General features: G+C 37.0%; 1 protein-coding gene across 1 annotated transcript; it reads right to left on the bottom strand.

Annotated features, from left to right (window-relative positions):
* Positions 1–604: 604 nt before the first annotated feature.
* Positions 605–26,120, bottom strand: LOC113075830 (acetoacetyl-CoA synthetase-like). The gene is made up of 18 exons (XM_026248490.1): positions 25,827–26,120; positions 24,584–24,687; positions 23,447–23,567; positions 21,674–21,787; positions 19,256–19,353; positions 17,461–17,575; positions 17,262–17,343; positions 16,302–16,452; positions 14,785–14,865; positions 13,746–13,870; positions 9,748–9,812; positions 7,881–8,003; positions 5,180–5,293; positions 4,684–4,809; positions 4,088–4,157; positions 3,896–3,954; positions 3,164–3,366; positions 605–3,074 (listed from the first exon to the last, which is right to left on the bottom strand). Exons 1-18 carry the CDS (start codon positions 25,957–25,959, stop codon positions 2,937–2,939), a joined length of 2,022 nt encoding a protein of 673 aa, XP_026104275.1. The 5' UTR covers positions 25,960–26,120; the 3' UTR covers positions 605–2,936.
* Positions 26,121–27,098: the final 978 nt, after the last annotated feature.

The following is a 27,098-nucleotide window of genomic DNA, read 5'->3' as shown; positions in this document are numbered from 1 at the left end:
CACCACAGCCCCCTCTGCGTTCATGTTTCTCTCAGACCCCGTCTCCTTTTTTCGATCCGCTTCAAAATGAATACCCCCTACCCTTCCATTTAAACACACACACACTCCGATGTAAAATGCTCTCTGCGAGAGGCCAGTCGACAGATTACATGTTGAGCAGAGGCAATTTGCTGACAGACAAGCCTGAACATTTCAATCATCTCTAGGAAGACGGGTGACAATACTTCACCCGCACTCATGCACCTGACCCTCCGGCCCTCTCCTCTTCCTTCCTTCTTCAATGAGCCACAAAATTGAACCTGCACAAATCTGTCTCATCTTTTCTTACTATAAATGACGGCATTCATATGGGGATGGTGTTGCCTGATCTTTGAAACCTTTCATTTAAGTTCAGGCTGTCCTCTCAATCACAGATAGGATTTCATTCTTGATCATGACACTGAAAACATCAGGGTGGAGAGTGAGATGAATCGGTTTTGAAAAAAGGCAACCACAGGGTCTCACTGCACCTTTTATTTTCAAGAGGATATGTGGGATCTTGCTGTGACCGGCCGTTGAAAAATCGACTTTTAATTTTAAGACAGACAGAAAATTACAGCAGACCTTAATTATTTCTTAGTTCTTTAATAAGGAGTACAATAAGTATTGTTATACATGAAATAAATGCTCCTAGTGGACACAACTGAAGTGGACCATTGAGATACAGCATATAGGCATAATATATTCAGAACAAATATATTCTCAGCTATATAAGTAGTTGTCACGATTCACATTCAGCGATGTACAATTATATTATTTCGATGCTGGAATATTGCATTAGTCACCGAGAAGAGAGCACCTTTCATTTACTAGTAATACACCAAATACATTTAATGTAATACTATAATAAGAACCTTAACCAAAAAAAACTAAAATAATACATATTTCCAGTATTTCCATGTATCAAAAAGGAAAAACAACATGGTAATAAAATGGAAAAGATCTCCATGGAATGTTTATGAAATTGCTGAGTATGGAAAAATCAAATAAATGTTGGGGGAACAAAAACAGTTTGCGACAAGTGGTAATGTACAGCAAAATCCACAGTGACTATCAATAAATAAGGATTAGGTGTCCACAGTCCCAGACCAGGCGAGTCCGGTCAGCAAGACTGAGCAGATATGGGGCATATGGTGGCACGAGGGTGGGCATGAGGTGAAACAGACCGTCCCTGCTTGTCTGAAGCGGAAATAAGGTCTGATTTAATTCAAGCGATCTGCACAAGTGCTTGCCATCTGCACCTTTATACAGAATGATTTCAATTTCAAAGAAATTAGCCTTTTAAAGGGCCCATCCACCATTTTGAGTATTGTCTAAGCTTTGTCATATATAAAAACATTTTTTAAAGTCTGTATTGTGTCGTTTCTTTCAGGAAAGCAAGCGAGGGGTCCTCACTGAGGTCAGAAACTTGACCCATTAAAACTTGAAATCAACATCAATACTAGCCTGCCAGGCTTCTTTGTTGTAAACAACTACTGAAATAACATCATTAGCACAAAAAGGATTTGTTGCGAGCAATTGCAGCATATCCTCACTCGGTGTCAATGACTGGATGAGAAGCCTGCTGCAAATGTGTTGGTAAATATTTCTGTGATATGTCGCAAAGCTAATGTAAACGCATCTTAGGGACACGTCAACCAACTTCAATCTGATCCAACATAAATCAGTATTTTCTATTTCTCGTTGTTGTCTTAGATTATATCCTAGACATTTTGACTGCCTGTAATTTCTTCCCTTTACTCCTAAAGCAAAAATTATAGATTCAAATAATCTAATATTACAAGGTTGACTGGATTTCATGTCATTGCAACGGAATTGCTGACTTCATATCCCAAAGAAGGGCTCAAAGAATGAAGATGAGCTTCAGTTGATGAAAACTTTTCACAACCTGATATAAAGGCGTACCGAAAGAGACCAAAAAGTGTCACTGCGACGTGTAGCACACAACATGCAGCTGCATTTATATACAGTATATATGGAAAAATATATGGAAATCTTTTTGGCCAGTGAGCTACAACAGCTTCAGGTAAATCTACACTCAGCAGACGACAGAGAGTAGTTCTGGACAGTATAATATACTCTACAAATAGAGCAGATGTGATGAATCACTATTTACTCATTTGATATCTTTGATTCAAAAATATAAATATATTCTTTTTTTCCAGAGAGGAAGTCAGGCTTTGGGGGGAAAAAATGGAAAAGCTGCACTGACTTTATTACAGCAACAGTTTATAATTCAGGAATCTGTACCAGTAATACTTTGATTCATAAAGTTATTATTTACAGAAAACAGTTGATTTCACCCAGACGGTCAGTATTACTAGAGAAATTGCTCTCATCTTTAACACAAGAAAAATAACCTTACATTTGTGGAGTTCAGTAACATATCAGTGTATTTAACTCATGAAGATTTAAAAGCAGAAATACAGTCATTTTTCAATTAGATTTTCCTACACCTTCATTACGGGACAAAGTGACATTGTATCAAAATATGAGAGGGAAAATATGGGAATGACATGGTAGGTTAAGAATTATTTATAATTTTTGAATTACTTGCGAGTTCGCTACGTCTCTTGGAAATTAACGCTTGGTGGACGCAATAACAGAATAGATAAAATGTCCCTTTGAGATCCAAGTTGGAATCTCATAAAATGGCACTCAACTTTCCACCCAACAGGAACCCGGTTACTCTACTGAGGACGTGTTACATGTACAGACTCCATCAGTTCCAATGGATCCACAACCGGTAGAGAAAACTAAGAACTTTGAAGTTTGAAAGCTCAAGGAATTCCTCCAGATGGTGCAAAGTTCCAACAGGTGTCAAGAGATCCTGAACCCTTCGAAGGGGCCCAGAAACACAGGACTGTCAGGAGTTCAGATGTACCTCATGCAGGTGCTCAGAAGTTCTGGAGTTCAGGTAGGTTCTTGTAGAGGTCCAAGGAGTCTGGGTTTGAGAAGGCCCCTCGCTGAGTGACGTCTTTACCTGCAATCACCTGCTTTACTGCAACTTCGACCTTCTTTCCGCTGATAGTGTACTGCAGGCAGAAGAAATTTGAAGTCAATCATGTGGAAAAGTACAGAAAATAGAAGCAAGTGAAAGAATGAACGTGCAAACTGAGCTCACTGGGATGTCTTTGGTCTCCAGTATCAAGGCTGGTACATGTCGGGCAGAGAGAGCCACTCTGATAGCACCACGGATCTTCCCCACTAGCTCTTGACTGAAGCTGTTTTTGGGTCCCATCTTTAAGAACAGAATCACCCGCTCCTCTCCATCGCTGTTGTACTGAGGGACACAAAGGCTGTCGGACACTTCCTCAAAGGCTTCCACTGTTTGGAGAGAGATGCCGTCTTGCTATGTTAGTTAATGTTAATGTTAGCACACTCTAAATAATTATATATGTTGATCATTATTTTCATGGAATGGCCGATAACATGAAAAATAAACGACCAGCATATATAATTATTTAGATATATTTAACAATGCAATTAACTTGTTTTCAAATACTATTTTTAAGTGAGACATGCACAATTAAGTATTTAATAAATACATAAATACATCAGCTGATATGCATCAGATTTTGACTGCTACCAATAAATGACAAAACCAATATACACTACCACTCGAGGTGTTTTTTTGTTTTTGGTAAGAAATTAATAATTTAATTCAGCAAGGACGCATTAAATTGATAAAAAAAGTAAAGAGTTTAACGTTTTTACACAAGAGTTCCGTTTCAAACAAATGCTGTTCTTTTGATCTTTTTATTTATCAAAGTAAAAAATAATAATTAAGCAGCTTCCAAACTTTTTTATTTTTATTTTTAACAGGAACAAATTTTGTTTATATTTTTTTTCTTACCAATGTTATATATTTCTGAGCTCCCAAAACGAACACCATTAGGATTCAAGGTTCCATCACTGAAAATATAGACAGAACAAATAGTGCTTTATACCATTTAGGAGCATTACTAATCTCAGAGTACCAAGTATAAACAAAAGATGATGATCAAAATCTTCGATAAAACAAATCAGAACAAAAAGCGAGACTTACCTTCTCCCCAGCATGACGACTCCTCCCGTTTTTGGATTTATCTTACAGTAATCACCATGGGCCCAGACTCCTGAATGAGAAGATACACACAAATAAATGAACTGAGAAGGATATAATAGTTGTAAAAAGAAGCAGCTACTGACGGCCTGAGAACGCTAATGAGGTTGAACTGTTCTGACTGGCCTTTTCCTACTTCTCCAAACTGACAGCAATAAGGCTTCAAGGAGATTTTTTTTCGTGCTCACAAAAACTGGCAGGTTCTTTTTTTCCCCTTTTTGCCCACAGAAATCCTTTAATCAATACTCCGGAAAAGCTGCAGCATCTTCTGAACAAACTGAAAGCGGCATGTTTGTTTTCCAAATCAAAGGGATGACTCGTTTTCTTTCTAAATCAGACACACTTCACTGTGACCACTTCACCAGTTAGAGCTTTGAAGGAAGGCAGCAGAGTGCATCTATGAGCCTCTATAGGCAAGGAGCAATGAGTCTAAAGCAATGCATTTTGCAATGATGCCCATAGTATCTTAAAATACCGCATATGGAGGCAGTTCACTAGATTTTGAAAGTGATCTAAGGTGATGTCATGTGAAGGGTTACCTGGGAAGGTAGAAAAGTAGGCTTTGTGGTATTTGCTGCCATTCTCGTCGTTCCAAAACTGAGTGGGCTGGCACGGGATGGGCTTCAAACACACCAACTCCCCACTCTCACCCCAAACAGACTTACCTGAAATACACACCAAACACAATAATAGGTTTGTTGAAGCTATAAGCTAAAAAAAAAAAATAATATTATAATAATAATTTTTTTTTTTAAATAAATCTAATATGCTGATTTGGACTGTGCTGCTTTATATTTTTGTGGAAACATTTATTTATTCAGGATTATTTGATTAATTGAAAGTCTTAAACGTATTAATTTCTTTTTTATTATCCTTCTGACACCAGTATTTATATTTAACTTATTGTGAAAACTAATCAAATCATATTTCAGATTCAAAACTATTAATTTTATATTAAAATATAATAAAAGCAAATAAAAGAAGACCTCCATGTCTTGACCATAAAATCTGAGAAAAACACGAGCTATGTCTCACCTTCACAGTTCCAGGACTCCACGGCCATGCCCAGATTTCGGGCCTGAATTTCCCCTCTGTAAACCGGCACCGTCATGTTCTGACCCATGAAGCATGAAATGATGTCTGTGCCACCTGAGGAAATATTAAAGACAGTTTTTAAAGATAGGTAAGGACATTTCACAGGTTTGTGGAGAAATTCAAAGACAGACATATCTTTCATGTTTCAGAATATCTTCAGAACACATAAAAAAACTCTAGAAATGTTGTTTACTTTGTGGAAACTGATGGAATGTTTTCATTAATGCAAACTTGTTGGCATAATTTGCTGATAGCTTTGTGCTCCAGTCTCTATTTATATGGATCACAGTTTCCATAGTGCAGTTCTTTCCTATTGATTGGTTTACCAGACTCATTAAAATCAAAAAGAACAAGCTGAACAAAAGGTGCCCAAATATACATTTGGTCCAACAAACTCATGCTTTCTTCAGGAATGAAACTAGCTCAGGTGATAATTCTCTACAAACATAAAATGCTTGTTTTGTAACCTCATCAATCCTCAAACAATCTTTTTAATGGCAGAGAAAAGGCTAAAAACAGAAGTAATAAGCCAGTTGCCAGTCACAAAAATTAATTTCCAAAAAGTTGCAGTTTTTATATTACACAAATGTGTATCATAAGGTCTGTTTAAAGTATCATTAATTGCATAGAAAATAGATAATACTTAAGATGCCTGGATACCTTAGATAATCCAAAACAGATAAGATGAACTCAAAAACTAGAAATAAAACTCAGCAAAAACCTCCTCAAACATCTGCTCATCCATGACAGCAGTTGACCTGAAAGAACTGACTGAAGGCAATAACAGTTTACACTGACGCACAATATAGCGCCCCTTGTGGAAATTATTAGAAATGCAATGGGCACTTGTGTTTTGAATTGCATCGACATATTCTAAACCTCAACAACTTATGCTTGTGTAGGCTATCTAAATAATTATGCAACTAGAAGCAAGTGAATTCTGCTATATCAACAGAGTAATTTTAGGCCTATAGTTCTTGAGTCTCCCAATATAAATACTGAACCTACCACATATGTGAGCAGCTCTGATGCTCAGCCAATAAATGCAAGCAGAGAGAAGAGCGAGAGAGAGGAAGGGGGGGGGGGGGTTGATATTTGATATTGCAACCCAAAAGAAAAAGCAAGACAATCAATATTTCTAAATAATGAGGTTTTGTGGCGAAAAACAGGGAGATGTTGGTGTAAATAAAAAAAGGTCTCAGTAATTGACAAATGTAATGGCTATAAAGTCAGATTATAAAAGAGACAGAAAACAGGAGAGAAATAAAAAAGGCAAAAGTGAAAAAGGTTGCTGGGATAATAGATATATGTGTGTAAATGACAGATGGTAGGTGATATTGGGGGGTCTATTGGATTCATGTGATTCTGGGTGGCTGAAAGTGTTAAAGTTTCCTGCCAGCTGTCCTTCTGCACTCAGGAGTCTGGCTGGCACAGTAACAGGAGCGGCGGGCAACATATGCTCTGCTTGACATTGGGGTCAAGGTCAAATCTGCCTTGGGTTGGCAGAGGTCACATATCTGAGCGAAGGCGGGCGCAGCGCTGATCATATACAAAGCGGGTTCTCAGTATTGCAGAGGTTTAACAGGCTATCTGAGCTCAGAGCTAAAGGCATGCATCGTGTTTCTTCACTGCTGTTTTCCAGCAGACATCTTTAGGTAGCCTGACATTTCAAAAACCACTGGAGTCAAGAAACGTCAGTCAAAGCCTTTTTCTGAAAAGTTATGAGGCTCATGAGCTCTGCAAACATGTTAGAATTCAATGAGACTGCTGTCATGGTATCAAATGTGAGCCAAATGGCAAATCAACGAGCCTTCATGGCAGACATATGCAAAAATGTATTCAGAACATATCATAATCTGTCACTCATTTAAGACAAAAAGATTAGATTTTGTCTCCTTTAGATTCACAGTCGGATCATTTTTTAACAATTATTACAAAAGTCCATTGACTTAACCCTTCCAAACATTTACCATGATAAATCATAACCATTTTGACCATATATTCGTTAACACAGTTATCGCTACTACTGTAAAGCCATTATGATTTCCAGTAATATTCCATATACTACAATGTTATAGAATGGCTATACATGGCTATTGACCAAACCACATCAAAGGCCAGAACTACCCATTTTATAGAATAAAAAATGTAAAGTAAATGTAATATAATAAATGAGCAAAGACTAAAAATATCACAGCTGTAGCCTCCTTGCAATAACTTATCCAGGAACAAGAGCTGTACATAAGAAGTTAAATAACAAACCGCTCTGAAAGGTTCATTGTGAATAACATGACTGTAGCAGGCTGCCTCTGACCTGCCATGAGAGCAAAGCTCATCTGGTGGAACCGCAGGGAGAAACTGGGCACAGGTGGTGTGTGAGAGAGACATGCTGCGAGACCCCAGTCACAAACACACACACACACACACACACACAAAATCAGCAGTCCACCACAGCTGTTAATGCTGATGCTAATTTGTTTCCGCAGGGCCCTGCAGACATGAGATCACACTGCAACACACACGCACACACTGTAGAGACAATCAGAGAGAGAGAGATGGATGAAGGAAGGAAGGAAGGAAAGGAAAATGAAAAAAGGCAGATAAAAGAAAAGAATGGAATTAAATAGAATAGGACGCCCACCTGATATGGATCCCAGGAGCACATTGTTCTTAATACAGCTGTACACATACTCATAGCTCTGAGGCTTCAATGGAGATCCTGTAGAGAGGAGTGTGTGGAGGGACTGCAGGCTGTGTGTGTTTACTGTGAATAGGCAAGAAAAACAAAATCTATTAGTTAAAACAAAATAGCAATTCCTAAAGGAAATACTACAGCTTGCAAGGCCTCAAAAGAAGATCAACAATATTAAGCACATATATTTCAATTCAGATCGATGTCCCTACATTTCCATTCTGTAACGAACATATTCAATGCTTTGAGAATGCCAGTTGATGTTGTCTTTAAAGATGAAGCTCTTGGTGTGTTTGAGGTATTAGAGGAGTTAGGGGATTCATATATTTGTTTTGCAATTGACATTCATTCAAATTAAAATGTTAAAATGTTAAGCGGAAATTTGATATGCCCCAAATTCTACATTATATCATAAGCAGTCCTGAAGTATAAAAATCAGCTCGTTGTCATCTATTCAGACTGCCTATAGTCCGGAGGCAGATGGGTATGCCTCACAGTGATCAGAATCATGAACCACGCTAAGCTGTGCTGAAATGTATGCAGGCAACATGCCAGGCCACCAGTCTGGGGTCCCATGTAGAGAGGGTCTCTCGCCCCGGTTATCAGAGCCAGTGCCACACCCCACAGGCTAACAGGTGTTACTCTGAAATGTCAAGCAGCCAAAGGAAGCAGCGGAGAGCCAGGAAGCACATTTCTGACCCCCCCAACACACAATCCACTGAACCACACACATGCCAAACAAATAAATCCACTAACTCCTCCAATACCTCAAACACAAAAAGAGCTTAATCGGTAAGGATGACATGAACTGGCATTCACAAAGCATTGAATATGAATATGAATTCAATGAAGTCAATGGCTACCAGCGACTGTTTGGTAACCTACGTTCTTCAAAATACCTTATTTTGTATACAGCAAAAACAGGTTTGGAACAAATTGAGGGTGAGTAAATTAATTTAGTAATTTAAAGCCATATCAATTCGAGTTGTTTTTTTAACCCCTGCATGAGAAATCACAAGTGCTCATAAAATAGTCTTCTCATCAGGGGAGTTCATGCAGTTACTCTTTATAAAAAAGAGACCTCTAATTCGATCGCTCTCCTGGCAGTCATTATGCATAAACTCCTTCTTGCACAGTAAATTGCGAGTTAATTCACTTTCAAGTTTGTTTAATTTTTGAATATTCACAAGCATGCATATGCAGTTTAGTGAACGAGTTAGGGGCATCTAGAGACTGCTGGGAAAGTGGAGAAATTAATGTGTACTAGGCGCGTCAAAAGACCAAAGTACTTTGGAAGCAAATTGTAAAAAAAAACTGAAATAAAAAAAAATACATACATATACATTTATTGGTGCATTTTCCTCACAGATGCACATGAATTGTCAAACATGTGCAATAAAGTGCTTTCTAACACGGTAAATTGTAGATTTGTAAATAATCAAATCTGTGCCCAAAAATGATGAGGCCTTGCAGTATAAATGTGCAGTGCTCGACAGTGGTCAAGTCAAATCGCTTTATACAAAAAACATTGCGTCAAAGCAACTGAACAGCATTCATTAGGAAAACAGTGTGTCAATAATGCAAAATGATAGTTAAAGGCAGTTCATCATTGACTTCAGTGATGTCATCTTGGTTCAGTTTAAATAGTGTCTGTGCATTTATTTGCAATCAAGTCAACGATATCGCTGTAGATGAAGTGACGAAGTGGTATTGGTTATGACTTCTGTAATATTTTATAGTCATAATCCTATTATGACAGAAAAAGTGAAGAAACGAAAGAGAGAAGACAGAGGGATTGTAAATCAATGCAACTCACCAGGTTTTAGATTTCTCTCCTCCAATACAGACAGCCATTTCGCTCCAGTCCCAAAAATCGTGATTCTGTCAGCAGATGATAAAACAAAATGGACAAAAACAGATGTTAACTATTAGGTGTATATTCTGAATGAATAAAAATAAAATGGCTTTCTTAGATCTTGCAAAACTGAACTACAATTTAGGGGTAAAATAAAGGGCAGCATCCTTAAGAAAACCTGAGGTACACACGGTTGGAAATCGCTACACTAGGTCAAATCACCAACAAATATGAAAACCTAATTTCCACAGCACTTTAGATCTCCGTGCTTTCACTAAAGAACAATAAGCGGAGCAATTTCAGTGTCAATGAGGTGGAATTGATCTAAATGGCCTGTTGACCTGCAAAGGCCTCGGTCAGCCATCTCCTGATGGAATCACTCGCCGTCAGAAATCAGGAGGTGGGCATGATGCAAGTGCAATATCTGAAGAGCACAGACAAGCCTAAATGCTGTCAACATGGTTGTGTTAGTGTATTTTCCACGTAACATTTAAAGAGGTTAACCAATCACAGGGAATTTGCATGAAGTGTGAAATGTATAGCAATAAAAACATTGAATTTGTAAGCGGAAAATGGTAGGGTAAAACTAACCTAGTAACAATTAATGTGCAAAATATTAAAAGTTGCAAATATAATAAATATAAATATAATTAAGTATCCATCTAAACTAATTTGTCATTCTATTTTCTTTCTCTATAGTGTCCAAAAAGAGACACTCCGTATGTGGATAGGTGCCATGACAACGTTGTGCTTGCGTGTGATTGGTGGCAGCTGGCAAGGCCTGGTTAGTAATAGGTCGTTTAGGATGTAAGAAGAGAATTGTATATAAAAATGAAATGGAACGTGATTTCACAAGCAAGAGATCAGTCAGGGAAATATGGGAAAACTTGCCAGAGCCAATCTAATGATATGACCAACCACTGATCTTCCTTCCATTTATAGCATCATGGACCTCTGATTTACTGCAAAGTCTATCAGTAGAATTTATCCTGGGGTTGTTCATTTTTATAATATTGAAGAAGTGAAGCTCGTCTAAATACTCAGACAGCTCATTTTCTATAAGCCACATCATTTTGGACCCATCTGCACATGGAAAATTAACTGGCAAATGAGACAAGCAAGTTTGGCCTTTAGAAGTAAAATCTCAAGCAAATGCAATTAATTTAGACTTCTTTTAAAATATATAGGTGTGTACCAGATCTTAACAAAATACTGACTAGATACTTAGCTAACTGGTGAACATGTTGGAGATTCAAAGGGGAGATCCATCACCTATCACCAATGAAGCACTGAGAAACGGCACTCACATCCAGGTTTATCTTGACTTTAAACTAGCCCAATTCATGTCCCGGACGAGCCCCCAGTTATGTTAAGGCCCAGCTTAATGGTATATATCAAGGTGTCCAATCTCAGAATATAGAGAAAGTATTGTGTCCATTGTCTTACACTTCAACGCAATCAATTCTTAGTCTCTTCTGTCTTATAAAAGTCCAAAAACAGGAGCTATTTTTCCCCAACAATGACAATATGGGACAAAGAAAGGGTTGTCTGCAATGACCAAGTTTCACAATGGCCCTTTGTCCAGAAAACGTTTCCTTTATTTCATCTACATGGAAACCCCATCTGCTTTCTGATTGAATATTGATTATTTGTAAACATTAAACACAATTAATCTGAAAGGGGAGCAGCATAAAATAAAAGCTAATCCAGGATCAATACATTCGTACATCTAAACATAGTGGGACAAAAGAGAGAAAAAGAAAGAGCATGTTTTATTCTACCTGGTCTGCAGAACAGTGGTAGATGGGCTGATTCAATCTGAAGTTATTCACTTTATTTGTCTCTATTTGTAAAAAGTTTTACAGATTTGGAAAGAATGATCAAATAAATCTAAGTACACAGAAATGCTTCCCTGCTCGCACTACTCAACTGATCTCAGACCCAGAATATAGCGATGATCCCAGAATATATTCCCTCACAAACTTACAAAGCAACGGAAGAAGTGTTTCTTGACACTGTAAACAGACAACAGGAAGGATAAGCTTGCAGTTGTTTTATACAGCATTGCACAGAACAGGAAAACTAATACACAGAGCTCAAACATATAGATGAAACAGCACTTGGTGAAATGTGTGAAGCAGTTTGATGCTTTTTTTATTTATTTTTTGTTTACCAGTTTGCCAATGCCTTGCTTTCTTTGAGCTTCATTGTCGGTTGCTCATTACTGCCCTTCTCGCTTGTCAAAAGACAATTGAAGAATTAATGGAACATGCTTCAAAGTCTGGCAATAAATTAAGATGATGCCTTAAAGTAGTCAATATTACCTAAAAGTAGCCGATTTGACGTTTAAAGAAATGGAAAACAAGATCTTCCTTGCTTTTTTGAAATAAAACAAGTTGCCATGTAAACACCCTCCTAGTCTAATAATTAAAAGTTTCAGAACCGGTTGAGATTGACTGCTTCTTTATATTCCTTATATGAGCATTTCTCCCAGAAAAGCGCACCGGCGCGCACACGTTGACCAGAGGAGAGCGAGACTGCGCACATCAACGAGCTTCAAAATCATCGGCAGCGCTGCATAGGATTTGTTCGAGAATGCCTCCAAATAAGTGCATTTTTGGATGTGAGGGAAAGTTTACCATGTTCAGCTTCCCCAAGAACCCAGTGTTACATGAACAGTAGATCCAATTTTTTTTATCCGCGGCAGCAACGTAGTGTATCAAGTGCGTTTGTGTGTTCTGGTCATTTGAGTGACGAATGTTTTATAAACAAAGCCCAAGTCGACGCTGGATTTGCACATCGTTTGCTATTAAAACAAGGAGCCGTCCCTGTAATAAAAAGACCTCATTCATTCAAGTACAATTGCATCAGATTTCTGTATTTTGTTGGAAATCAGCACATAAGTGAATATATGTTAATGGGAACAACACAACGCCTCCAGGAGCTCGGCTTTTCCTGGAAAGAATCGTAAAGCTGTACTTTTTGGATATATGAAGGATGCAGTACTACTCTATAGATACTCAAGATTAACATGAGATTAGGTGAAACTGTGTATGTTTTGTACCCTTTAAATTATTTCTGTAATCGCAAAGCTACAGTACATTTTCAGCGGCCATTTCTCCAGTTGTCAGCATCACATGATCCTTCAGAATCATTTGCAGAGTTGGTGCTCAAGAAACACTTCTTATTATCAATTATGAAAACTGTTGTGCTGCGTAATATTTTTGTGGAAACTGCATTCATTTGAAATAGAATGTGAATGTCTTTATTGCCACTTTTGCTCAGTTTAATTCACGTTGTGGATTAAAAGTATTCATTTCATAATAATCGTACTGACCCCAAACTTTTGAACGCCAGTGAATGTAATTATATTTATCTGCATGTAATTAATTATATATTATTTTTTAATTGACTGTCAGCCCCAATAAAAATAAAATAAAATGAATAAGTCTCTGAAGCGAAGTGATTCAAGCAGCACACATGGGTAAAAAAGTGTGTGTGTGTTTTGGATTTCCCAAAAGCCGCTGCAAAAAATGTCTCCATTTTCTTTCTCTTGGGAAGAGGCGAGACAATGGGAGATAAGAATAGAGGCTTTCACCAGCAGCCATGGGAGCTGAAAATGAGCACGCACACACACACACACACACACAAATCAAGTGTGACCCAAAGGAACTCCAGTGTCTGTTACACTTGAATCATTTCTGATCAATAACAGGTAAACTCTGAAAAGAACATGATGCCACATTTAAGGTGGCCAATTAGACCCATCTCTTTAAATCAGGTTGCCGTGGTGATGTGGTGTCATTTACACAAATGGCACAGCAGATGCTGGTGGTGATAAGCACTGCCACACCTGAGCCAATTACAGCAGGAGCATGAGGGGGGAAAAAAAGTGACTGAAGCTCCTGACTGTGACACCTTCATTATAGTGCCTTTCACACAAACATAGATTTACTTACCCCAAACGGTCTACAAGGTCCCAGAGCACATTGGCACTGGGAAGAAGAGGGGAGCCATCGTACAGGACCACAGAAGCCCCAACAGCTAGAGAGGACACCAGCCAGTTCCACATCATCCAGCCCGTCTGCACAGAAAAACAGAGACTGGGTCAGAGAATACATTTTTGTGTTATTGGGAACGATTCATCAAGTGTATGTCATGCTTAAGTAGTATGTTTGTTTAAAATCTTTCATCAGAATGTAATGATGTTCTATGCCTCTGAAATTACTTTTCCTGAAATTGTTTTTTCTATGCAATAACTAAGACTGTGGGCGCAGCGAAAAATAACATTAATCAATCACATCAAAAACTAACACAGAGTTCTTTAATACCTGTAGATGTAAGCAATCTACATGCTGCTAACGTTCAAAAGTTTTGAAGATACTCTGATACTTTTTAATTGTTGAATGAATTGTTTGTCAAGGAGTCCTGAAAAAATTGTATAGTGGTTTGTTTCTATAAAAATATTAAGCAGCACAACTATTTTAAACATTGTTGATAATAAGAAACGTTTCTAGAGCAGCTCATCAGTGTATTCAAATGATTTCTGAAGGATCATGGGACACTGATAACTGGAGTAATGGCTGATAAAAATTCAGTTTTGCCATCACAAAATTTTATTTTATAATATGTTAAAATAGAAAATATTTTAAAATGTAAAATTTGTACACAATATTAAATCCTCTCCCATGGTCTCATTGGATAGTAAAGTGTCTGTTGTATGCGCACTGGTGGGTAGGCAGAAGAAACAGGTCACCTTGGTCCTTTTCACCTGCTGTTTTTGAACACTATATAGTAGGAAAGTATGCTATTTCAGATGCAGCATCAGTGAGCACAGGATACTTAAAAATCCATACTTTTGAATGGTAAGTCATACTGTATGGGGCTTACAAAGATTCAGTCAGACAGCACAGCTACTTCTGAACAGATGTCATTTGAGAAAGATGCAGATTTCCACCAAAATGGTGTAGTTCCTGCATCTAAGATGCAGATACATACCGTAGTATAATATATGATGACATCACTGTAGGTCATGTTGCCATGGAGAATGTGTTCTTTGAGATGCTGGATGAGAGTGCCCTGGGGAAAGGAGAACAAGAAAGGTCAAACTGGTGAAACGTTCACGGTTAATGTGATAAACTACACCTGTGGTTACTTTGGTAGGACATCCGTGTGAACCTGAGGACAGCTGACTTCATTCATGCATTACAAATAACCTTGAGTGGAAAAATTACTAAGAATTAGGGGTCTGCAATATCAGAGGCGATATAACACAAAGCATGTGTTTGTTTCTCTGAATCTCAAGTTCTTTCTCCTGTGCTGGTGTTGTACATTCAGAAGTATTCGGCCAGGCAGGGAACGGCCTAATTAGCGAACTAAAGGATCAGCAACACTGCACATTCCTTTTTTTCTAACCCCATGCCCTGCAACAAGCGTCAAACACGTATCCTAGTGAAAGCATTAATTGCTAGCATGTTAATTCCTTTCCTAACAGCCATAACATGACATGACTACTGTTGTCATAAGCGCTCACTGAACATTGATCACCCATAGAGCGAGAAGAGAGAAACGAGGTTGCACGTGTACATATGCGATTGTGTTGTGTTTTCATAAGACAGCACTCTAATTATCCAGCACACAAGAGAGGCGTCAGACACAAATGCTGCAAAGGCTAAAGGGAAAATCTGTGAAAAATGAGAATTGAAACGCAGTGTTATACACACTGACCAAGCGCATACAAAGTGTGAAGCACAAAAAGATCAAGCACTGCTTTTGCCTTGTCTGATTTTTCAGACAAATTTTCTGTGCAATAGTGATTTTTGAAATGTGGGTATGTCATGAAAGAATGGTTGATTTAGACTCATGTGGGCTGCTGCTGTGCCCCTAATGTTCGGATTACACAGGAAATGCATTCAGAAGGGATTAGAATGGTGCACATAATTGCTCATCCCAGTTGCATCTGGTTTATGGTGTCTTGCAGGTCTTAAAATAGCCTCCTATTGCCATCTAGTGGCCAATACAGGTGATTCAAGAAATTTTCCATGAGCACAGCATCATATATTTATTCCTCTTTTCTTTGTTTTTAAATTACATTTTTATTTTATTTTTTGTTATTGGAATCTTAGTTTTTTATTGTTCATTCCATTTCTTAATATGTTACGATTGTTTTATAATTATTTTTTAAAACCTTTTAATATACACAGCACTTTGAATTAGCATTGTGTATGAAATGTGTTATATAAATAAACTTGTTGATTTTCAAGGAAACATTCCTAATTTTCAGCTTTCAAATCTAATGTTTTTCATCTAATATTTATATTTTTCATTTCAGATTTATTTCAAATAACAAAATGGCTTTAATTTTGAAAACATTTCCCTAAACCCAGTCTCGGTCAATAAAAATTGATAATGAAGCTATTGATATTTGTACACATGTGAAACAAATGTATGGCTCATGGCTCTTGAAATTGTATATTTGACTCTGCACAATGTCTTAGGTGCGCGCACACACTCACTCCAGCAGAATGCACCATGCACTTGGGAGCTCCTGTGGTGCCAGAAGAGTACATGATGAAGAGAGGATGAGAGAAGGGCAGCTGCTCAAACTCCAACTGAGGGTCTTGATCCCCTTCTTTACCCATAGCCAAAAAGTCTTCCAGGAACACGCTGACAGAAAAAGTACAGGAGACAGAGAGTGAGGACTGACTGTATCCTAACCAGACAACTCCACTTCAGATTTCATCTGAACATACAGCAGCAGCAGTCAATGAGAGAGGACACAAAACCCAACTGAAACTTCATAGAAACATCTGAAATTGATTTATTCTGTCAGTTTAACAAGAGCTAACAAAACAATTAAAATGTATTGATTTAACTAAAGTGATAGTGCCCTGAAAAAGGGATTTCACAAGATATTCAGCCATCTTAAAGGGGACAGCATTCCAAAATTCTGTCATCATTTAGTCACCCTCAAGTTGTTCCAAACCAAACCAAAAATTTAAGTAATAGCTTACAATTATAATGCAATTATTATGATCACGGGTTAAATATCAGTAAAGAAGTTCGGTAAAATACAACCAAATTTATATTAAACAATGTAACAGATATTTAAATAGCAGGATTGAAAGATTACAGTATGTAAAGCTCAAAAGAAAAATTAATGAATCCCTGCTAAATACAAGTATTAATCAACAGTCCATATAAGATCGTACTGACAGCAAATATTACCGATATTGTATTTGTGTAGTAAGATTTGGTAGTTCATACTACATTTATATTTATTAATACATGTATTTTACACCCAAAACTCTTAATCATTGCTGGTCTCAAGTTTCATTTGTGTTTTATGACTTCAGGGCATTACAAATGAGCATATTTTGTCAAGTGAATTGAACTTGTGAATGCAAATGTTAGTATCAATGCAACATATAATAAAATAAATGTGATGTACTGTAAGCACACACAGATGCACAGACCTGTTGGGAATCTTGGAGAGGTCAGTCTCTTGTCGAGAGCGAACGTATGGAATGACCACAACCTTCTTCAGGTCAGGGAGACCTGAGAGAGATGATGGGAGAAAAAAACTATATATGAGGCTCCATGAAATGCAAATATATCAACAATGACATGATGGGAAAATGTAGCTTTGCATGAGCTGAAATGTGTGCTGTATACCTTTAACAACATTCTGGAGTTTCTCCATATGGTCGTGTTGCTTGCCGTTGTACACAACAGCTGCTACTGAGAACATCAACTTCGGCTGGATCTGAGAAATCCGGTCTAGAACTCCCTGAAGATGAAAAGAGACACATAAATTATAGGGAAAAAAATAAAATACATAAGGTACAGTACACACAAACACACAATATTGTCATATACATACATACACATACATATACATATATATATATATATATATATGTATACACACACACACACACACACTGTATTGTCACTACAGTTCGAAACTGGGTTTATTTATATACAATGCATTAAACTGAAAGAAAGTGAAGTAAAGACTTCCGTATTTTTACACAAGACTTATTTTTCTAATAAGTGCTGTTCTTTTGAACCTTTTTATTCATAAAAAAGTCCCTTAAAACATTTTAACACCGATAAGAAATGCTTCTTGAGCAACAAATCAGCACATTAGAATGATTTCTGAAGGAAAATGTGACATAAAAGCTTTGCATCACAGGAATAAATTACATTTTAACATTAAAACAAAAAAATATTTTATATTTCATTCACAAAATTACTGTTTTTACTGTAATATTGGCCTTAAAAATTATACATAAAAAGAACCTTTGAACAGAAGTGTATACACAATCGCCACATTGATTTCTCTTAACTGAAGTAACTTGCTGTAGTACCCTGACTTAACCACAGGTGGCAGTAATGTATATACTACGTTTACTGTAGTCAATAAGCCTTGGTGAATCTATGTAGCTTTATCTGCTAGAGCCTGTCCTATTTATAGAATAACCTCAGCCCTGAGGGGGCTGTAGACTTACTTTAATCTCCTCATAGAAGTGTGTATGTGAGAGAGACACACACAGAGGCAGGAATGAGAGGTAAAGTGTGTGTATGTGTGACAATGTCTGACATAGCTAACAGGTCACACATTTGAAGACAGTAAGAATTGATGGTTAGATGACCTACTTTTTTGTACATGGGGGAAGTCATATTGTGATAATATGACCAGTGGAATATTGCTCTATTTTTTATTTACTTGTGGGATATATAGAGTGCATTTACTTTAATACATTAGACTTGGAACAAAGTGGAAGCTCACGACAACAAACTGCACCAGTGGAAGTATGAAGGCATGTGGGCATAAATGCCGGGTCAGTGTGGTACAGCAATGCCCGGCATCTGAGAGCAGTCTAAAGTCATTCTTTATGCCAAAGTCCAAAACTGATATTCATGTATCTGGTAATGACTGACAGCAGGAAAGGATTTCTCAACACCACTTGCTGGATCCTTCAGTGTCACTGTTTTTATCTATTATTTATTGAAATTAATAATTTGGCACTTTAATTTTCAGTGACTGACAGTGAGGAATTTGCTGTATGAGATACTTTTCTGTGTAACATACACTACCGTTTAAAAGTCTGGAGTCTGACAATCCAGAAACAGAATAATAGTCCCCTGCTGCTTTGGTTAAAGCATTTATTGCGACTACATTTAATCTCTAAACACAAACAGTACAGTACTTCTGTGTAGACATAGATTCTCTATGGCAAATATTAGGCATTTATTTCAGAAATATATATGTTCCCTGGATCAACATGAAAGGGAAATACCTTGCTGACCTGATCTAGCCGGTTTAATTTGACATGTTCTGATGATCCACATATCACACTGGCTGCTATACGCTCATTGTATATTTCACACGATTAAAAAATATATATATATATTATAGTTGTCATATGGTAAATAGTGACTATTATGCATGTATTGCGCTTACATTGACACCAAAATCTGGAGAGGCTGAACTCCAGATGGCACCAATACTGGCAGCAGCGAGCATAGCCTCAACAGCATGAATCCCATTGGGAAGATATCCTGAGGTAAAGAGAGAGAATATATCACACAAAATGACATTCGAAACAGCAATGGGTCTCCTGAATCGTGCGAGAATGAATCTTAAGAGATGCAAGTTATTTTAATGAGCACTCAGCAGGCACAATATATTAAAAGACTGTCTGAAATACCTTGCTTCTATAGCTAAAAGAAGAAAATATTACACAAATGATAAATGCAGCACCTTATATGCAACACTGACAAACAGTTGCAATTTTACTAAAGAAGGGATTATACTTAGAGAGAAATAATACTAATGTACCAACAAGTATCAAAATATATATTTTTTTATTTATCATTCAGGCTGCTCCAACTCGACTTATCTTCTTTTGGCTCTGAGTTTGTGGCTAAATTTGATGTTTTAAAATATTATTGCCTCCACAAGTCACTTTGGTAAGAAAGCACCTGCCCAAAATACTTAGTATGAATGTAAATTATATTAAAGTGTACTGAATGAAATAGAGAAAGGAAATACAGAAAGCGACACAGAATAGAAATGGTGTCCATTAGCTAAATGACACTGCGGCAATAAACCCTGGCCTCATCTGCAAAGTGGCCATATATTCACTCCTACTCATACACACACACACACACACACACACACACACGCACGCTATAAATCAAGGGGACAGACAAGGACACTCTAGAGAGAAACACACTTCATAAATGAACACACACAAGTTTGTTTTTGTGAAAAGTGGGGACATCCCATAGACGTAATGGTTTTTATAATGTAAAAAATGTGTATTATATCACCCTTAACCAACCCTACACCTAACCCTAACACTCACAGGAAACATTGTGCATTTTTACTTTCTCAAAAAAACTCATTCTGTATGATTTATAAGCATTTTGAAAAATGTGGAGTGTGGACATGGGTTATGTCCTCATAAGTCACCCTCTCCTTGTAATACCTGTGTCATACCCATGTCATTATACAGAGTTGTGTCCTGATATGTCACAAAAATACGCCCACACACACACACACACACACACAGGACTGCACACCCTAACAGGATCAATACACTCGAAGTAAACTTCTATAACACACACTTGTACAAAACAGACACACCTCTGTGAACACACAGTTGTGTTTGCACCCACGTAGACATACTTGTAAAAAGGGCATAGTAGTACTGGAATTTATAGAGAAAATTAGCATTACACACTTTCAAAGCTATCTTAAGGGAAATATTACTACTTCAGTTCTTACATGTATCTAATAATTTTTACAGCTAAGTGTATTAGATTAAATATACTTCACTGTCCCACTAAGGGAAATTGGCTTTGGATTCCATGCACAGCAGCATCTCATAACACACAAACATTCACAAGGGGACCGACACATATCCTAAAAAAAGGTTTTGCATTTATTTGATTTTATTTCAACTTTTTCTAACCAAAAATCTAGTTAATAAACCACTTTCACTTTTGAGAATGTCCTCAATAGAACATTTTGTCAACTTTAGACTACTTCTGAAAATATTTGTTTAAATCTGTCTGCAAAGAACAGCATATAAACACAGTATATGAATCATGAAGATATTTATAAAACTAACCAAAATGTATAAAGTAATGTCTAAATCTATAGAGCATAACTGTATATATCTCTATACCATATTGGTCATTTTCCTTTATTACTCTAAAGGGACTTGTAAGAATAAATCTAAGTGTGTATGTCACTGAAATGGCCCTCTTACATTTACAGCCATTACAATTCAAAGATGTTCTGCAGATAATGGACCCAGTGGCAGCAGAATGATGTCAGCGATTACACACACTTTTCCCCCTCTCACATCACAAGCATAAATGACTCACACATGCTGCCAGAGTACAGGCTGGAGACATATCAAGCATCTGAACCTTCAAACGAACCTCCAGCTTGCCTGAATGACATTTGAGTTTTAAATCTCCACACAGACTGCTGGAAAAGACTAATTCCCCTTGCCACTGTATAACTGCATCCCTCTTATCCTCCATCTATAGCCAAGAATGACTGGCTGAACCCCAGGACTGAGACAGAAAGGGCAGTTTGTCATTTCAGGAGCGACTGTCTGGCTCTCAGAGTTAGGACAGTCATGAAGACAAACGAGGACAGAGTGAAAAAGCAAAGAAAGAGGGCAGGAAAAACAAGTTCGAACACCCAGGCCTGATGCAATAAAACACCGTGTTAGATTTTCTTTTATTTGGCCGAGTGTTGGCTTGCATTTCCTCATCCCACAATTGTCACCCGGGTGTCAAACGGGTGACTGAGGAAGGAAAGAGACAGACAAAATGAAAGAGAGAAGGAAGTGATGCTCACCTACGACCCTGTCTCCAGTTTTGATGCCCATCTTCCTCATAGCGGCAGCGAAGAGAGCGACATCACGCCTCAGCTCTCCGAAAGTCACCTTGACGATCTCTTCTTTCGCCTCAGCTACAAAGAAATGAAAATTGAAAAATTCACTTTAAGAAATCTCAAACATGCAAAAAAAAAGACAAGTAAAAATAAATAAATAAAAATTATTCACAAATTTGAGGTTGGTAAGATTTTTTTATATAATATATATATATATATATATATATATATATATATATATATATATATATTTAGAAAGAAATCCCTTTTTTCCTCTCAAATGTTGCATTTAAAAACGTAATAAAACCATAATATTGCAACATTTTATTACATTTTAAAATAATTTATTTTTATTTAAATATATTTCAAAATGTCATTTATATCTGTGATGGTAAAGCTGAATTTTCAATGACAGTGTCGCATAATCCTTCAGAAATCACTCTGATATGTTGATTATGGCCTCTGGAATATTTCTTATCATCAATATGGTTGAATAAACAGTTGTGCTGCTTAATAAGATTATAAATGTGACTGACACTTTTGAACAATTTAATGTATCTCTGCTTAATAAAACGTATACATTTCTTAAAAATACAAAATAAAACAAATCTGATACCAAACTTTTGAATGGTACCGTATTTAAAAATGCTGTGTTCATTATTATTAAATCCACCCATCATTAAATCAGTGAATATCAACACAGTAACTTTAATGAGCAACCAGAGAATTCCTCACCATCTGTGACTGTGCTGCAGCTGAGATAACGCAGTCAGTCAACTCAGGTGATGTTTTTCATTACTGTACATAATCAGTAAATTAAAGTGTTACATTTAATTTGAGCTCCAGAGTCTTATATAATCCACTTTTTCAGGTAAATGAGCCTCCCTGTTTCCCAAAGACGCAAACAAATGACGCAGGTACATTCCTGACAGATGCCACTTTGCTAATAACATCTGCTCTTTTCCTGGACCGCATCAGGACATCCATCAACTACGTGCATCCCGCCCCTACACAGACACTAAACCCCCAAATCAAATTACAGATAGCACAATTCATTTAGCATTACATTAGCAATAGGGCCGTGCAATGACAGATTCTATCTATACAGATAAAACACATTTGCAATGTTGCTATTTTAAAGTAGCCATTTGTGTGTAAGGTCAGATAGAGAACAGCTCAAGGTGATCAGCAGAGATGCACAGTCTTGGGAGACGTTTGTGCGGCATCTGGTCATGGAGATATATTGGTCATAAAACATGTAAATGGAAGGTTTGCAGAAAAAAAAACATGAAAGGTGCGATGGCAGCCAGGGTTTGAATGCAGCTGATGCAGTTCTTAGATAAATAAGTTTAATAAAAAAGATTCGTATTGTTTGAAAGTGCTTGATGGTGCAGTTTGGGAGTGTGGAGTGAATGATGGTTGGCTGTTTTCATATGACCTGGATGACTTCAGGACTTCATAGGTGACAGGCAGGTGTCCAGGTCATTCATTAAAAACTGAACACAATGCTCACAGCTTCAAATTATACAGACACTCTGTCTAACGAAGCTTCAAACTTCTGATTTTCCTCATTGCATTCAATAGGGTTACTCATACAAGTAAATAAAAGCTTATGAAATATTGACTTGAGATTAAATTTTATTACATGAGATAAAAGAGGCAACGTACTTACCAGGGACATGTTAATTTATAGCCGCATAATAAACGTGGGTAGTTCAGAAATTGGCTGTGACTTACTTGCAGCATAGAGAGCCACTTTGTCCTGGTCTTTGTGATTGAGCAGGTTTTCTGCGTAATTCAGTCTGCTGCCTTTGAACCACTCGGGTACATCGGATATCCTTTTAGACACATCAACCACCTGAAACAGTCACACATCACACTTTTTTTTTCTTTTCTTTTTTTTAACAACTGTACATCAGTTGATAATGATATTGTAGTTTAGTAGAATAGTATTGTAGTATTTAAGTATAATATTATGTACTTTTACAGTATTTTTAATTAGCTTTTAGTTTAATATTTTCAGTTTTCATTTTCATTTACTTGAAGATTTAGTAATTTTGTTATTTATTTACATTTCTATTTAGCTTCAGTTTATTTTTATTGCAGTTTTACTTTTAATAATTTTAGTATTAATATTAATCTTATTTTGTTTCAGTTATTTGCCAATTTTCGTTTCACCACAAGCTGGTTTGAAAGAAGATATCATAGCTATCACCCCAGTATTTTGATATGGGCAAACACCCTTCCCAATTATTAGTTCGTTTAACTACACAAACATACTGCAATCCATACTGTCATAACATTAACTAATAAAAGCATCTTTGAGTCATCAACTAATCAAGACAGAGCATGCAGTAAAACTTGATTAAGAAGATTGTACATAGATAAAATACCATAACTAGACTGCAGATTGTCTTTTTTTAATTATGTTTTACCCTATGACACTCCTTTAAAAAAATGTAAAACAATAGCTCTCTTAGATGGAAAAGCACCAACACACCCTTTCAGCCAGAGATATGATATGAGCTTTAAATAGTCCCAGCAGTAGTTCAGACAGTAGTTCTAAATAGTAATAAATTCGTAGATGTTTACTAGTTAGGACAAAAGTTATACAAATCATGAATGACTAATGAGCTTGTCCATCATGTCATCTATCGCAGGTACACCTGCACAGAAATAAGACTGAAAACCAAATCACAATGACTACATCATCAGATTTCTTAGTTCAGGTCCACACTAATTATTCATTGGCACGGTGACATCATGAGCCTTGGTGCCACTGATTACAAAACAGGATGACTCAGGATGACAAAACAGTCACTCCTTATATATAAAAATATAATATATATAAAAAAGTGAGGGGAAAAAACCTACCTCCTCATACATCTTTGAACAGGTGATGCCACAGAATTTCCAAACTTGTGCCCAGAACTCTGGATAACTGTCCACGGACCACTGATACAGGTCATTATAATTAGCTTCAAAATAAAAGAGACATTTATTGAAAGCACCATTAGACAAAATGCATGCCATTATTTAATTTAGTTTAGAAAGGGAGCAACACTGACACTACAAATCAATACTGTAATCATAATAGACTTTTATTACATTTTATCTGACCCTCCCATTTCTTTGTTATTAGTAACAATTCAAAAGTTTACTGCATCGATTGTTTTGTTTTTTATTTCTAAATGATTGCAATTTTTCTAATATTTGTAAATTATTTACTAGTGTCAATTACAGTTTTCCTAGTATTAATTAAATAGTCATAAGTAATAGCACCTATCAATAAGATACTGGCGTGTAGCCTTTGCCATTGAAATGAACCATGCTGAAATTTTCTTCACTCTTACTAATAGATTTTCATTTCCTTACTAACTATAAACTAATGAGACAATACTGGAGGAAGTACAGTAGCAACAACAACCGCAATACATACTAGCTAATAGCAAATAGTAGTCATCTAAAAAAAAAAAAACTGATTGATTATTTATGCTATTGGGGTACTAGTAGCAAAATGAATAAAATGAATATGTAGGCTACTGTATCTTATGAACAGCAAATTGTTAAACTGAAAAAAAAAAAAATGTACTAAGCACAACTCAATGACTTACTATTTATTAAGTACTAGTAACAGAACTAGTTTTAATGGATAGACGTTAAAGCAGTTTTGTCAGAGATGAAAATGATGTCACACCAGTTAAGGTGCACTTCCATGATGGCACTATGAAAATATTTGGTGAATAGTATGACGACCTGCCTCAGTATTCACTGTATACTGACCGTTGGCATTCCACGTCTGATTTGAAATACTGGTTCGACAACTCATAGCATGCACTGAGATCTGTCATACACGAATGAATTAATGAATGGAAGTATGTGTCCAGAAATCCAATCTTATACAACTGAAGGAGAAAATTGAGCAAAAACTGCATCTGAATGGTTAAAGTAACTGTTTTTGCTCAAATGCGGTCACGACATAAACCATGACAATCCCGGGATGAGCTATTAATAAGCTTAATGCTATCGTACTACGTTTGTTTTCCTGTGAAATATGGGTGTGTTGTTAGGTGGAATACCATCTGTATTCATTCTAGCCCAGGCTGGCTCTACTCACCCAGATTCAAGTCGAAGTCCCGGTTCACTTGAATCCGGAATCGGTCCATTTGTGTGTTTCGTTTAGAGTCCGGGTACCACAGCACCTTCGACTCCATAATCTCCTCGCTCTTGGCCTCTGTGTCCTTAGACATGATCGGATGACACGCGCCGGTATGTCGTGAATAACCTATGAAGACTGCAAGAATCGCACTCCAAGAGCTGGACGGGACGGTCCGGTGATCATGTATTGGTGTAGAGACATGTGTCACTTCCGACCGTCAGCCGCACAAAATCAACCAAGCAGCTGCGGAAGCCCCGCCTACCACGCAACCGCACATCACCCTGCCAAGCGCCATATGTTCTTCCGCTTCTTTTGTAGTGCTAGGTTTGTTGTTTACACAATCAAATGTATGTATGATTCAGAATAATTTATTTAATAATTAATTTTAATAACGTTTACCAGCATTTGTTGGCTTGCCCTGATGGACGGTTTTATCAGTCTCATCGTTTCATCTATCGGATAGTGATGACAAGGAAATCCGATTTATTTTAGGCAATCGGTTCTTTTGAACGGTTCATTTCTGAGAAGGAGATTACTAAACAACATATTAACGTCATATGTTCGACCCTGCCTGCTGCCAAAACTGTAATCGATTCAGTGAGTCAGTTACTAGAGAACCGCTCGGACATATTCAGCACGATTTGTTGAACCGATTCATTAGTTTAATTGAAAAGATTCGGCTCAATAGAACGATATGTTCACGGATGGGGAGTCTGTATCGTTATTTATACATCCATGAAACTTAATGAACTAAAACGGTTAAGTGACACCTACTAATAAGGGTGATGGGGGAAAACCAATGGAGCACATTTTATATTTGTATAGTTATTTTGAACTCCAGACTGCATTTACAATACATATAAGGATAAGATATACCTACTATTATAGAATTCAGAAAAATTTAAAGGAACATTGCAGGATTTTTAAAAGTGTTAAATAATATCTTGTTCACATGGAATACTGTATATAACGCTCGTTCTTGACCACTGACATTATATTTCTTGGATAAAGGATACTGTTAGGGTTTGGCGGAAGAATATCTCTCCGCAATTAGCATGTCTTTAATTCCATTGGTTCCTAAAGCTGGTCTCACATCAGCCGAGACCGCAGCACGAGAGAAAGCAACATGGACAGACGGAAAAGCCAACCAATCAGAAGTCTGGCAGCCGCTCCGCCAGGTCGACCCACTGAAGCGCTCAGCCAATAGAAAAAAGGATCATATAGAGGTGT

Source organism: Carassius auratus, unplaced genomic scaffold, assembly GCF_003368295.1.
Source record: "Carassius auratus strain Wakin unplaced genomic scaffold, ASM336829v1 scaf_tig00017721, whole genome shotgun sequence".
In the NCBI taxonomy this organism is placed as follows: domain Eukaryota; kingdom Metazoa; phylum Chordata; class Actinopteri; order Cypriniformes; family Cyprinidae; genus Carassius; species Carassius auratus.
This window is presented reverse-complemented; position numbering and strand designations above follow the sequence as displayed.